At 48.4% G+C, this 14792-nt stretch overlaps 7 protein-coding genes across 7 annotated transcripts; 4 read left to right on the forward strand and 3 right to left on the reverse strand.

Moving 5' to 3' along the window:
- Positions 1-127: 127 nt before the first annotated feature.
- On the reverse strand, positions 128-1143 carry N7503_006880 (DUF924 family protein; the record flags this gene model as incomplete). Its single annotated transcript, XM_057066427.1, has 4 exons — positions 128-217; positions 264-305; positions 598-990; positions 1084-1143. The coding sequence occupies 4 exons, from the start codon at positions 1141-1143 to the stop codon at positions 128-130; spliced, it is 585 nt and encodes a 194-aa protein (XP_056920108.1).
- A 1260-nt stretch (positions 1144-2403) lies between these two features.
- N7503_006881 (putative integral membrane protein Pth11-like) lies at positions 2404-3753 on the forward strand (the record flags this gene model as incomplete). Its single annotated transcript, XM_057066428.1, has 5 exons — positions 2404-2601; positions 2662-2698; positions 2751-2818; positions 2874-3250; positions 3321-3753. The coding sequence occupies 5 exons, from the start codon at positions 2404-2406 to the stop codon at positions 3751-3753; spliced, it is 1113 nt and encodes a 370-aa protein (XP_056920109.1).
- Positions 3754-5354: 1601 nt separating this feature from the next.
- On the forward strand, positions 5355-6886 carry N7503_006882 (glycosyltransferase; the record flags this gene model as incomplete). Its single annotated transcript, XM_057066429.1, has 3 exons — positions 5355-5884; positions 5953-6570; positions 6628-6886. 3 exons carry the CDS (start codon positions 5355-5357, stop codon positions 6884-6886), a joined length of 1407 nt encoding a protein of 468 aa, XP_056920110.1.
- Positions 6887-6920: 34 nt separating this feature from the next.
- N7503_006883 (uncharacterized protein) lies at positions 6921-7346 on the reverse strand (the record flags this gene model as incomplete). The annotated part of the gene is made up of 1 exon (XM_057066430.1): positions 6921-7346. The coding sequence occupies one exon, from the start codon at positions 7344-7346 to the stop codon at positions 6921-6923; it is 426 nt and encodes a 141-aa protein (XP_056920111.1).
- A 581-nt stretch (positions 7347-7927) lies between these two features.
- Positions 7928-9637, forward strand: N7503_006884 (uncharacterized protein; the record flags this gene model as incomplete). Its single annotated transcript, XM_057066431.1, has 1 exon — positions 7928-9637. The coding sequence occupies one exon, from the start codon at positions 7928-7930 to the stop codon at positions 9635-9637; it is 1710 nt and encodes a 569-aa protein (XP_056920112.1).
- Positions 9638-10768: 1131 nt separating this feature from the next.
- N7503_006885 (alpha/beta hydrolase) lies at positions 10769-12232 on the forward strand (the record flags this gene model as incomplete). The annotated part of the gene is made up of 4 exons (XM_057066432.1): positions 10769-10963; positions 11017-11149; positions 11207-11315; positions 11371-12232. The coding sequence occupies 4 exons, from the start codon at positions 10769-10771 to the stop codon at positions 12230-12232; spliced, it is 1299 nt and encodes a 432-aa protein (XP_056920113.1).
- A 200-nt stretch (positions 12233-12432) lies between these two features.
- On the reverse strand, positions 12433-14120 carry N7503_006886 (cytochrome P450; the record flags this gene model as incomplete). Its single annotated transcript, XM_057066433.1, has 3 exons — positions 12433-13088; positions 13147-13993; positions 14043-14120. 3 exons carry the CDS (start codon positions 14118-14120, stop codon positions 12433-12435), a joined length of 1581 nt encoding a protein of 526 aa, XP_056920114.1.
- Positions 14121-14792: the final 672 nt, after the last annotated feature.

The raw sequence follows: 14792 nt of genomic DNA on the forward strand, positions 1-14792 counted from the left end.
GGTAGACGTACTTGGCATCAATATTGGGAATCAATCCCCCACGTCTGATCCCGCAGCACCATTTTCGGAAACGCAAACATCGGCGAGACGCAACATTTTCCCGTCACACCTCAACCTTGCGCGAGGGTCAAGCCATTAGTGAGAAGCTCAGGAGAGTGAGATTGACAAGCGGTGCGATGGTGGCGGGGGATGTGGAAAGCGCATCTAGCGACGTGATCTGGCGCATTTTAGTAGGACACATCCTATGAAGGGGCATCGCTTACGATAAGGCCTTGGGTGAGCCTCGATGACGAGTGAATCTTGGGCTATAATGTTATGATGCGTTAAATCAAAAGTCTTGGGAAAGCTCGTTGATGCACTGCTTAAGAGCCGCGCTCCAGAAGTCGTCCGAGCGGACATCAGATTATCCAAGCTGATTCACAGATTCAGGCACAGGTCTGAAACCCGATAATGGCATTTAGTTAAACCATTTATATCTTTATGACCTTTCTAAAATACTATCCCGATGTACAAAGCACCAATCACGTTTAATTTGGTGCCTGAAATCCTTTGCCCAGTGAAGATGATACGGATCCCCCAATTCTGTGAAGAGCTTACCGAAAGCTCCTGGTCGTCAATGTTTTCCGAATGTTTGAACGGCGAATACATGCACCGCTTCTGAATATCAGGAAGTTTCTTGTCCCATTTCCGGTCAATGGCATACCGTGCCACTGATACAGCCTTATGATCTGTTGCATATGCTTGTGGGGCCCCGCGGATGATATTGCGGGGTACTTGGTCCAGCAACAAATTCAGGGCCAATGCGCCTTCACCCTCCCCGGCGCGGATCCAGGCATAGAGATAACCATTTTTGGCGGCTTGGTATGTCTCACTTAGGTTTTCACGTACGTAGGCGTCGTCTGCAGGGCTGCCGTACCAGAATGACTTTTGCCGCAGGTAATCCCGGGATGATTTGGAACCGAACCAGAAATCGAGTATATTCTCGTATGTCTTTTTCGACGTGAATTCGATTCATGAAATTTGAATTGACTGAGTACTTTATGATAGACCGCCAGGCTGCAGAGAGCTAGGACAGGCAAGTACCTGTGAGAATAGAAGAAAAATGTACAAACTCGACTTTGTTCCATGAGGGATGTTATACATTTAGGTCATCTACTTTGACTCAGGCTGTAGATCCCCCACACTTACATGATCCAAGTATCAGGTCCACAGAAGGGATTCCTGCTGGAAATTTGGGACAGCAGGTAATACTCGCTTGGAGATAATATGCTTTTTTTTTTTTTTTTTTTTTTTTTTTTTTTTGGCAAGGAGGCTGGAGCAGGAAATGCCAGATCACATGGCACTGTCTGTTGTTGACAGCCTGCAGGATGCGGCTCAAAGGATATTCCTCACAGGGTGAAGCATAGAACTCAAGGCATGGTCCTTGCACTCGTCGCCAACATCAAAAGTAAAAGCAAAACAAAAACCGAAAAACAGAAATCCGGTTGCTGTCTTCAACCTGGCTCGAAAGTTTGGAAATGCTTGGCATGTCTTTTCTGATACAAACTCATAAAATTAGTTGTTCCATCTCCATCTTTCACTTCACAGTAAATACTTAGACCTGCAAGGTCTCGATGAGGTTAAAGCGCCGACAGACTCGATAGCTGATTACGAGGATCATAGATACACATTTAGACACCTGCATGATAGTATTGAAATGCCAGAATTATATTAACTCCGATCCCAGGCAAGCCCAGACTACTAGCCCGGAGTGTACTCCCCTTTGTGGAGATCGCGGCGGGAGTTTTGCTTAATCGGCGCCACCCGCCGATTCAAGTACGCGGAAGTGGAGTCTCGTCCACAAGGAAACGTGAGCAAAGTCAATAGTGTCGGGCACGTTAAGGCCGCGTTCCAAGACATACCAACCCAAAATTTCACTAGTCAAAGTATGTTTAATCTACTTCATATCAGTTTTGTTGATCAAAAGCGGATCAACTGCCAAAATAATCTAGAAAATGAAGGAGCGGCCCGAAACGAGCTTCCGGTGGGGCTTTAGACGTTAGTGGAATCCTGGGGGCTTAGCCATGCGCCTAAACCCGCTTGGCGGAAAGCATTGAATCCTCAGACCATAGTGGCCACAGCGTACATGTACCCACTTAATGAAGGCCAACCATTCGGTAGGTTTGTCAGAGATGCTACTGATTTGACTGCGGGATGTGTACCCCTGCTAGGTACTTCGTTGAACCTTTAGCGGCGGAAATAGACTCCTTGAGTTGATTAAAGTGGGCGTTTAAATCCCCACTAACTATTTTTAGTATTTTCTCAACTCCCTGACTGGCAAACATTAAATCAGTTAACCTTTCCTAAACTCCTCTGCATGGGTAGCTAGATGTTGGATTCTGGTTGGGAATCCAATCGCAAGATATGGCTAGTGTAGACGCTGTCTTCGGTCAGGCGCCCTCGGACATGGACTTGTCGGAGAGCCAAGCTCACACAATTACAGGGGCCATTAGTGCAATGCTGGCTCTCTCGATTATCTGTGTTTCCTTGCGCATCTATTCAAGACTTGCGGTCAAAAAGGTTGGATTGGGAATTGATGATTGGACGATAATTGCTGCTCAGGTTTGTGAAACCATAGGCATATTCAGCCAAGTCGCGAGGGTTTTAACAGACTTTATGCAGATTCTTGTCGTGGGATTATTTGCAGCGACTATTTTAGGTAAGGCGCACTGCTAGTATTATTGTCGCGGACTATCCTGATGAAACAAAAGCCGAAGATTCTGGGGCTGGGAAGCACATATGGGCTGGAACAATGGATGATGTGGTGCAATTACAGAGGGTTCGTACATCCGACTACCCACTGTTTCAGGTGTATTGACTTGCAATTGGAATAGAATCTGTGGGCTTACGCCTTCGTCTATATTGCCTGTCTTGTTCTTGTGAAGTCCTCGATCATATCCTTCTACCGCCGCATTTTCAGCATGAACTGGGCCACGTGGGCATGTCTCTTCATCGTTATCGGATGGGGGATCGGAAGTCTCATCACGCTACTGGTCGCCTGTCGGCCAATTTCATACTTCTGGAATCGGTATACCGACCCAGATGGAGGGAAATGTCTCTTCGATCTTTATTCTTTCTATATTGGGAATGCGGCGACAAACGTGGCGGCCGACGGCCTCATCTTCATGATTCCAATGCCGATTATCTGGAAGTTGCAAATGCAGAATTTCCAAAAGCTTCTAGTCTGTGGGATATTCTTCCTGGGTGGATTGTGTGTAGAAGACCGTTCAATTTTCCAAACTTCCAAGCGATAGCTAATTCGTTCCTTCTCTTTGTTCCAGTGCCATCTTTGTCAGTATCATCCGCATATCTTCCATAATCAATCTTAAAACCTCTCTCGACGTGTCATGGGTCATGGGCGACGTATACATGTGGTCTCAGATTGAACTTTCCGTGGCTGTGATTTGCGCATGTGTGCCAACTTTGCAACCGATTATTTGCATGTGGGCAACAAATCTGACATTTTCGAAAGGGTCAAAGCCGTTTGGAGAGATTTCACTATTTCAGCAATTATCCAGGAAGAAAGGAAGCACCAGGAACCGAACCGTTAATTTTCGGCCGGATTGTGATGAGGCTATGTTGACTTGCAGTTCTGTTCGAGTGGAAATGGATCCCCTCCCCAAGGATCGTGATAGCGACCTTGAAAATAATACCAATGTGATGAGTATCAAGGTACAGCGGGAATTTCATATGAGGGAAGATTCATGTGGTTGAAAGTACTCTGTTTGAAATGTATAATATTGATGGCATACGGCCCACTCTTAACTTTTAATTTGAAACAAACTAAAAATGGACGTGTTCCTCGGATGGAGAGATGCTTCGATGTAGATTGCAGCCGACAATTCTCATTGGGCCGTCCGCTCCTCTGTTCAGCTGCATGCAAGGGGCATAAAAACAAATCAAAGCATTCGGCCAATCAAAGACTCTGATTACTACAACGAGATAATAATGTGTGGTACGTCACACCAGATTACTTTTTTTGTTTTCAATAGCCTTGCATCACGCTCATTTGCTTTTTTCTTTGTCCAAAGAATGCTCTTTTAAAGGCAATCTTGCCTCTCCGTTATATCGTGCTTACAACAAAGAGCTAGAGACATCGGTCTCTTTCGTCCAAGATATGTGGAAAAGCAAGAGTTACCTGGATCGTGGTTACGGGTCGGCATTGACAATCAGCCTCAATGATCCTTGTCATGAGATATACTACGGGGAAGAACAGCCTTTGACCAGATTCCCCACTGCATCTTCCGACCTGGAGAAAGAGGAAGAAGTGAGTGGGAGAAATGTTACGAGACTCTTATTTGCTATCGTCTCTTTTACTTGTGTCGGCATGGCTTTGGCCATATTCTGCGCGATAATCGCAACACATCCTCGCACCAGTCAAGCGGCGTGATTTCACGTGTTATGGATTCAGGTAAGCTCCAGCTATTTGCAGATGTCTTCTTCATATTGCGAAGCTAAGACTTTCTCTTCTGAAGGTATTTGACTGATTGTATCTCTTTCTGCGAAGAGTTTATAAAACCCGGCCGACGAATTCTGTTAGCGTTTTGAATACACTTTGAGGATTTTCATGACAAATTGTCACCTTTGACACACCTTGGCTATATCACGCTGTGTTATATAGGTTTATTACAAGTGGGTACAACAATTCTCTCGATGGTGACCCTCCATAACCACTGACTGCAAAAGTAGAACCCTTACCAAGCGCTGGGTGTCTTCAAGATCGATGATTGGGACTCCATCTCAAAGCCAGATTTGACTGCCCAGGAACCCAAAGATTCACATGGCTGGAAGTTGGCGAGATGGAGATTCCCGTGGAAGATGTGGACAGATATTGATGGATTCCCTCGGTTGATCGGGGTCGCGAAACGAATGGGAGAGATGGTACTCGTCTTTGATCTCCTCTTATTCAATCTCTGGGCTCTCCATAATCTTAATCTGGTCATGAGTGCGCTCCCCCCGGAACGTGGCTTCTACAAAGAGCTGATAGAAAAACTGGAGGATAGCACCATTGATGTATTTTGTCGACCTCGGAACAATCACACAGCAAATCAGATCCAAATTTTACTTCGAAGGACTGACGAGCTTGACGTTTCTTCTGATCAATACCCACAGGCTCAATCCTCACTGCAAAGCTTAGCGAATCGGTCCATACCTGGTCGGGTAGTATTTGTTCATGAATACAAGGTTGTATAACCTGAAAGTACCACAAAGCCGTGAAACAATATAAGAGACCCATTTAAAGCGACGAAGTCTCGTAATCCAGCTCAAATTTACCATAGCATTTCAAAGAATCATCGGTGAATTCACCAGAAGCGATGTCATATTCACGAAACATCTTATTCTTCACCAACAGCGAGCTGGGTCAAGCCAACGTGGCCCTCGCAGTAGTAGAAGAATTCCTCCAACGCAACGAATTTTCAGTCCACATCGCCTCCTTCAGCCATGTAGCACCACTGGTAACAGAATTAAACAAGAAGGTCCCCTGTCCCGAGCCAGCGAAATTTCACGAAATATACGGGCCATGTATGGAAGACCTTGCGATCCGCACTAATGTCGGCTTGATACACCATAAGCCGGGGATTGCGGGCACAGTGGACGGCTTCCAGAAAGTCCGGACAATAATGTCTAGCTGGACGTCTTCCGAATACGGAAGGGCATACCGGAGCTGCGTTGATATTTTGAATGAGCTTAAACCTGCAGTGGTGGTTGTTGATCCGATACTGCATGTTGGCTTGAATGCGTGTCGGAGCGTTGGGTCTCGTGTTGCTGTTTTGTGGCCCGTCCCACTTAAGGACGTTGTGATCTTGAATCAGCCCAATGCGGAATTCTTATGGAAATATCCTATGTAAGGCGAGAATCCTGGGACTGGTTTGCGTGGAGATGATCGGGATTTGCTGATTGAGTGGACTATAGGACTGGGTCGGGGTATTCATATCCATTATCATGGAGGTTGATACTTCCGAATATGTATCTCGTGCTCCGTGCAGCTATGGCTATGACCACGAGAAACCCTTCGTCAGAGACTGAAGAATTAGGGAAAGACCACCAGGGGATGAGTCCGTTTCCCTTGACGAATGCCTATCAAAGGGACTCACTGCATTTGACACCAGCATTTAGGGAAATGGATTTCCCCTTGCATGTACCACATAATGTTGTTAGTTGCGGGCCGATACTCCGTTTCCATCAGTCACTTTTGGAAAAGGATCCTGAGATGGCGACATGGCTTATAAAGCCGACTATTCTCATAAGCCTCGGGTCACATGTTAAGCCCACAGAGGATGTTGCTATTCAAATGGCAAAGGCCATCCAAACCATACTCGACGATCACGCTGACCATCAAGTATTGTGGAAACTACGATACGAATGGAAGACTTCAGACGCATTTCAAAAGGTTCTTGAGACATTCATTGATTCGGGATCTGTGAGACTAGTGCCTTGGATCCAGGCGGATATCATTGCTGTCCTCGAAACTGGCAAGATCGCGGCATATGTTCATCATGGAGGCGCAAATTCATACTTTGAAGCATGCAAGTGTGTAGCTCCCTTTCCCAGATATAACCTGTTGCTGATATCGTGTGTGATATTCAGGGTGGGTGCCCCCCAAGTCATTATTCCGCAGTGGCTCGACACATACGACTGTGCAACGCGAGTCGAGTGGCTAGGTATAGGAGTCCACGGAAGTCGAAAGGCAGCTCCCGGGATCGACGCAGAGGAGTTTTCGCACGCGCTAGAGACAGTATTGGGCGACAAGAATATTCATGCCAAAGCTGCTGCTATGCGGGATATTTGTAAGACGACGGAGGGACGGGTCCTGGCGCACGATAGGATTGCGGATTTCGCTCTTTGAAAGGTTTCTGGTATTTATTTGGATATTGCAAGGTTCACTCTAGCTCGCTCAGGACCAGCTCCACATCCTCGCGTGCCTTTCGTAATGCATCATCCACCTCACCGTTGGAGTGTCTTGATTTGAATTCGTAATGCAGCTTGACCAGTTCTTTGGCTCGTTGCAAATCTTCATGTTTTTTGTTGGGTTGGGTTCCGGGCGCTTCATCGGAGAGATTTACGACTGGGCTATTTGTAGCGGTATCGCTTGTTCCGGTGACGGATTTGTGTGCATTCACTAGGGAGAGGGCTTCGTTCTGGCCCTGGGCAGTGTTAGCCTTTAGGTGGCTCGAGCTGACAAGGGATCGGCGCGTGGAGGGGCAATCCCTTGTGGAATCAGGGGAGATCTCATCAGCCTTGGAGAACAAGAGACTTACGCAAACCCGTAGTGACGTGATATCAGATAGTATTTCTGCTACCTGCATTGTAAATGGGGATCTAGTCTGCTTGATGTTTGATCGAGAAGTTGTGATGTTGAAGTTGGGATCCCATGACGTTCGGGAGGAATAAGGAATGTCTTGGCGGGGAGATACGAGGCGATCACTGATCAGCTTCTGCTTGTGAAACCATCCAACGCTCCACTTCAACCTTGGGATATTTTATAGCAGGCACACTGTTCTGAAGCAATTGATTGTAACTGAACTTTAGTAAAATGTACGCGGCTAGTCCTGAAATTGAGAGCCCACATAATATAGATTTTCGATGTTCCACGTGTTCTAGACCCTCAAGATTTAATCTGTCCATATACGTAGCCCAAGAGCATAGACAGATCCAAACATGGACGTAAAAATTCAAGACTTTGATTCCCTGATTTTAGTATTTCAATTGACGTCAAATACATTATAAACCAAAATCCTTCAAAGCATCTCAAAGAAGTATCCTCTATAGGCGACGACTTGTCGGACGTGCATCGGTGAGCGGTGAAACTCAGAGCGTGGGGTAAACAGAAACATCCCGCCACCTTCAAGATTTCTCCCTTTTTTAATCATATTAATTACCACCCATAATGTCCACCTCAACATCTTCACTCGAGGCTAATCTCGCCTACGAGCCTCAAATCCTCAAATTCGGCACCAGTGGTCGACGTGGCTTGATCGTCGATTTAACCCAACTGGAGATTTACATCAACGTTCTTGGTGAAATTCGCTACCTTCAAGCCATTTCCCCATCTGAGGGTGGCATTGAGCGTGGCGATGACTTCTACTATGCCTACGACTTGCGCCCCAGCTCAATCAACTACGTTGAGCCGAACCGCGGCGGTCTTTGCCAGGCCGTTGAGAAGGCCCTGAAGGATGCGGGTATGCGGCCTATCAGCCTAGGCGCTATCCCTACACCCGCTCTCACTCTCTTCGCTTTGCAAAGAGGAAAGGGAAGTATCATGGTTACTGGTAGCCATATTCCCTTCGATCGCAATGGCTACAAGCTCAACACCTCCAAGGGTGAGCTGCTGAAGAAGGATGAGCAACCTATCAACGAGTCTGTTGAGGTTGCCCGGAAAGAGCTTCTTGCACAGCCATTTGAGCAGTCCCTTTTCAACGAGCAGGGCATGCTCCGTGCTGCCACTTCGACCCTCGAGACTCCCATCCCCGAGGGCAAGAGCGAGTACATTCAACGGTACCTTGATTTCTTCAAGGGTGATACCCTGCAGGGCATGAAGCTACTGGTCTACCAGCACTCTGCTGTCGGACGCGATCTCATTGTTGAGCTGCTTGAGCTTCTTGGTGCTGAGGTTGTCCCTGCAGGCCGCAGCGAGACCTTCGTCCCTATCGACACCGAGGCCATTGACCAGGCTCAACTCGACACTGTCCAAGCTCTTTCCGACAGCACCGGACAAACCTTCGATGCGGTCATCTCCACAGATGGCGATAGTGATCGTCCCCTCCTCCTGTCGCCCGAGGATGGCAAACTCCGCTTCTTCAGCGGAGATCTCCTAGGCATGGTTGTTGCCGAGTTCCTCGGTGCCGACGCTGTCGTGGTCCCCATCAGCACCAACGATGCCATTGACCGTGGTCCTCTTGCCAAGGCCCTGCTGCCCAAGACCAGAATCGGCAGCCCCTACGTGATTGCTGGCATGCAGAACGCTGCCCAGCAAGGACGCAGCCGTGTTCTAGGCTGGGAAGCCAACGGTGGTTTCCTCACCGGCTCCGATATTGAGCTTGATGGCCGAAAGCTTCCTGCTCTCCCTACACGCGATGCAGTCCTGCCACTCCTATGCGTCCTATTCGCAGCCCGCAAGCGTCAGACCAACGTGCCGACTCTTTTCAAATCGCTGCCAGCCCGATCCAGCAAGGCTGCGGTGATTCGCAACTTCCCTCGCCCAACGAGCGCAAAAATTGTCGAACGCTTTTCTCCTCTTAACAAGGAGGATCATGAAATTGTGTTCTCTGAGGGGGGCATGCAGAATCTCAATTCCAATGGCCAGCACGTTAACAGCGTTACTGAGGAAGGTGGTCGCCATATCTCCCAGATTCGCCGCGAGCTTGAACAGGTATTCTCTGCTGAAGCTGGCTTCACTCCGGTGAAAAAGACAAACTACACCGATGGTGTCCGTATCACGTTCGAAAATGGCGATGTCGCTCACATTCGGCCTTCCGGTAATGCCGACGAGCTTCGGATTTACTCTGTTAGCGATACCCAGGCTCGTGCGGACCAGATTTGCAGCCAAGGTATTGAGGAGCCCAATGGCTTGTTGAGACAGTTGGCAAGCATGGTCTAAAATAGGGTTCGGCAACATAATAATCATCTAGAAAATGTTAGACAATGGCCTCGAGACGAACAGCCACCTTTCAAGACTGAAGTTCTGCTCCTTTGGCGTCGTGAAGATAGAACTGTCAGCCGGTAGACTTAACAAGGTTCAAGAAATTACCCTTTCATACTTAATCATACCCAGCACGTAAACTGTGATTGAACTCTGCTTCCTACAAAACTCCATATATAGCACTTACCCCCAAGCCCCATGGTGTCCAGTCGAATAATCTTGTCCCAAACCTAGGTAGTCTACTGACCAACAAGGCCGAGGCAAACATATTGGACACGGAAAGGGCGACGATGACCCTGATGCGCGGAAAACAATTGGCGGAGTAAACGAGTGGAGTGGTATAAAGGCCTTTCGCCCTGCAGACGAAGGCCTCGGGATGAGCACAAAAGACGCATGTGATTTGTGAATAGACAGAGAGATATACAGGCTACCGTCCTCAATATTTACAGTGCGCATTTTGCAGAATAGGTGCGTGCAGATCATATCATGGCCACCGGGGCGTCAGGGATGGAGAAGATCGGTGCGGGCCGGGTGGAGGCTCAGATCCTTGACTGGGCGTGGGGGCTGAATTTCAATGGATCTGATTGGCGGTTAACATCAATTAATTTGCTCGTCGTGCCGTTCAATTTGGGGGCGAATTCCGGACGATTTTTTTGGTGATTTGAGCCATTGGAAGAGACATTGTCTGCCGGCTTAGCGAGTCGCTACTGTATAAACGGGTCCAAATTGCTAGACCCCATTATTTGCTTCTAGAAAACGAGGTGTTTTTGATAACTTTCATGTGGTCATATCTTTAAACTCAAACTCAAATTCAATCTATGATCCAGTCCTGAAGTTGATTTCACTATTTCTTCGCTGGATCAGAATAATTTGCCAATTATTATCTTTTTACGATGATCGTGGTATCGTTTCAAGTGACATCCAGCCTAGTGCAAGAAATGGAGTGTTTAATCCACTCCCCCAGGCCACCGTTCCTTTACATCCCCACTCAGATTTACCGCCCCCATTGACCCCATCTTTCCGCTCTTATGAGCTCATATCCACCAGAGTATTTTATTGCAAACCTCTTCAATTCTGACAGCCGTCATCATGTCAACCGAGAACTTTACAATTACCGAGCATGTCGTTCCTGGATGTCACATTCGGGAATATCCTGGAAGCACCGTGAATCAGGAAGACGTGTTAGAGCTTCATGTTAAGCAGTATACCCCTAAGAACCAAAAATTGCCCCTTCCCTCTGATGCCATTACCCTGATTGCTGCTCATGGAGTTGCGCTACCAAAAGTGAGCCCCAACCATTCATCTCCAAATCAAATACTGATCTCGTCCCGATACAGGAACTGTACGAGCCTCTATGGGATGAGTTGTTGGAGAAAGGCACCGGCTTTCGAATCCGCAGCATTTGGGTAGCCGACTGCGCGAGCATGAACATGAGCGGAGTCCGAAATGAGGATAAGCTTAGCATGGACTGTATGCTTGCACCATTTGCTCCAAAAGATTTCTTTCAATTCCACTGACCCGTCCCAGGTTCTTGGATGGACCACCCACGGGATCTTTTCCTAATGATCAACCACTTCCGTGACCAGATGCCTCGCCCGATCGTAGGTCTTGGCCACAGCTTCGGAGGAAATATCATGTTCATCTATCCTGCACCTACCAAAAGGAAATTCATGACTGATATTATCTCTCAGCACCAATCTGGCCTACCTCCACCCACGTCTCTTCACAACCGTCCTGTTAATTGATCCTGTCATCCAACTCAACCCACCAGAAATGGGCTTCGGCACCGATGCCCCTGGCGTAATCAACTATACCCTTAGACGAGGCGACATCTGGCCCAACCGTGAGACCGCACTGCGCGCAAACCGCGCTCTTACAAAGGGTTGGGATCAACGCTGCATTGACCGCATGGCCCAATACGGGTTCCGCGAGCTCCCAACCCGTCTTTACCCCGACGTGGATGCTGTTAAAGCACGTTTCAACTCAACAGAAACACCCGTTACTTCGACAACAAGTAAGTATCAAGACCTGCTTGGTCAAATTCGGGAGAACTTTGGTGCCCGGGACCCAGTTACAGGTCGGATTGTGATCGATCGCGCGACACACGCGGACTTGGATCCGCTTGCAGCTTTTATTCCTATGTATCGCCCCGAGCCACGGAGTACCTTCTTGCGATTACCGAGTCTGCGTCCTTCTTGTGTGTGGATCCTTGGTGGTTCATCCTATTTGAGGCTGGATGAGATCCGAGAGGGTATCAAGGTTTGTGGGACTGGGGTTGGCGGTAGTGGAGGATTGCCAGAGGGGAGAGTTCGGGAGGTGACGTTGGCGGGTTTGGGGCATTTGATGCCTTTTCAGGAGGTGGTGAAGGTGATCGAGCCATGCGTTGCGTGGCTTGAAGAAGAGATGGACCGGTTTCGGAAGGCTGAGAAGCAGTGGGAGGAGGAACGTAAGGGTGTGGATCATTTGGAGGTGAGCGAGGCTTGGTACAAGGTTTTGAAGCCTATTGGCGGCGGCCGGGCTAGTGAAAAGGATCGAGGGAAGGAGAAGCTGTAAGCTGTAAGATACAAGTGGATTTATGTAGATACCTGAGTACTATACCATGGCATAGAAATGTGATATAGTAGTACTCAAGCAGCAGGAGTCTTCAAATCTTTTGCTTTGCCGGTATATGGTTTTACAAGCGAATAAAACATATCGCACACCTGACGTTATTGCCATGAGTAAGGCAACTATAACAAAGTGGTCCCGTGAGATTATATCTCTCGCCGTGTTCGGAACTCCATCACTGGGCCCTCTTTCCCTACAATGAAATTATCCTTCATCTTATACTCGCCATTCTTTCCCACACCAAGACCCTCACTCCCGGGAGATAGTCGCACATCATAAAGCCATAGGGCCCGGGCCACACCAATCTCCAACTCAGCCATGGCCACACCACGGCCAATGCACGACCGTGGGCCAATACTGAACGGCACAAAAGCAGCGCGCTGGCGGGCCATCACATCAGCCGACACGCCTTCCGTGCCCACGGCTGCATCACTCCCACGTACTAGCCAGCGGCTGGGATCATAGTCGAGCGGTCGGTCAAAGTGATCAGGCGAGTGGTGCAGCGCGTACGTGGGCACGCCCACTACCGTCCCAGCAGGAAGCTCCCAGTTCAGGACCCGTAGACCTCCCGGCAGAACCTCACGCGGCAGATCCATGGGAATTGGGGGACAAAGCCGCATGCTTTCCTCGATGATAGCGCGCAAATATCCCATCTTGCCACTGGACAGCACGGGGCCCGAGACGATGGATTCCAGAGTGGGGAAGGTTGATCGGATCAGAGATGTAAGGCGATTGCGAATGCTGTCATGCTGGCCGAGGAAATACCAAGTTCCCGCCAGTGCAGTATTGGCAGTATCCGCTCCTATTGAGGCTCAAGATTAGCAATAATGTATATCTTGTTTGGAAGGAGAGTTTCGCACCAGCACCCAACAACAACGTAACCTCGCTGATCAACTCCTGTACTGAATACCCTTTCCCTGTATCAGGATCTCGCGCAAGCTGTAGATAATACACAATATCACGGCGTTGTGTAGGATTGGCAGCCAATCGCGCTGCAAGCTGTTTCCTCGAGAAGGCAATCTGTCGATCACGATTTGCAGCAGTGCCGTAACGCATGTACTTTTCAAAGCCAAAGCGACGCAGTATCGGCATTTGACCACAGATATTCATGATACGCACACTCAGTGCCATAAGCGGGAAAAAGAAAGTGTTCTCATCACTAATTGAAGTATTGAAAGTCTTTCCAAAGCAGATCTCGCCTAGAGCGTCGAAGATGAGACAAGCGCTCCAGTGCACCATATTCTTAGGTCGCGACCAGCCATCTTTCTGCTTGATATCTTGGCTAGGGTACTTATCGCCGAGGGCCAGACACCAGTCGCGAATGGCAGATAGAATATGCGGCTCCATTCCTCTTACAGCTTCAGTTGAGAAGGCCTGTGACATGACGCGACGCTTGCGGGCATGTTCGTCACGATCAATCGCGTTGAAGATACTGACGCTGTAGAAACTGTGGTACCATTGTGATTTCTTGACGTTGGCTTGGTGGCCGTAGATTGGCTCTAGAGCTTCAGCATCTAGGATTGTCACGCGGTTGGGGCCGATTCGTACGATGCGACCGTAGCGTTGGTGAAGCTGGTAGAGGTCCTCGTGGCGGTCGCCACGCAGTGCGTGTACCACTGAGTACAGGTCGGTCAATTTGGCAAAGAATGGCCCGGGATAAGCAGCTAATGGATGAAACCACGCTTGATAGATTACATAGCTTGTGGTCTGAAAGGTGTTAATTGGAGGTTCTGGGGAGTAACTTGGGAACACGAACCACCACACAGATGAGGTTGAGGACCAGCCCCCAGAAGGAGGTGAGGCTTAAGACCGCCTGGACTGCATTCTCTAGCATTGTGACCGCTGAACAAAAATTGACTCAGAAGCGCAGCGCGAAGTGCAATGGAAATCTAGACTGCGCTAATTTATCGTTCGTTCAACTCTATGGTTAATTAATTATGCCCGACATAGTCCGACTTGATGCTACCCCGGTTTGATTTTGGGGGCTTCTTTCCCCAGACCCCTGCTAACTAGTCTATAGCCATTGGCTTGATGGCGGCGACCGAAAAAAAAAGCGCCCCATGCACTAATTATGTAGCTAGCTATTTTCCCGTCGAGTTAGCCCTGCTACCCCACCTTTCGGGCACTGAGACGTAATGCCAGAATGATTTACAACCGCCACGTAGTAGTGGAACAGGGAAGTTTGTATATCAGGTAGGCACCGTGCTCCTTATCATTAGCACTTGTCCTCCTACCATCGGGAGGGCCAGCTCTGTATGCTTCTGTCAATCTTAATCTTAAACTGCAATTTCTGGGCTGATTGTGTAACCCGGAAATCATTCTTTTTCTGACAATTTGATATAGACAAGTCAATCAGCCCTCGTACATAAACCATCTCCCTTCACAAGCCCGATGCCTTTCACTTTAGTTTAGGGAACTACCGCATCAAGTACTGAATTCCAATCAACTCTTTCGCTGCTGTTGATCAATCGCTTCAAGACAAGCTTGACGTTTCTGACTTTGAAGA

This window comes from Penicillium pulvis (genome assembly GCF_028828015.1).
Source record: "Penicillium pulvis strain IBT 33274 chromosome Unknown contig_5_segment0_segment0, whole genome shotgun sequence".
Classification (NCBI taxonomy): Eukaryota; Fungi; Ascomycota; class Eurotiomycetes; order Eurotiales; family Aspergillaceae; genus Penicillium; species Penicillium pulvis.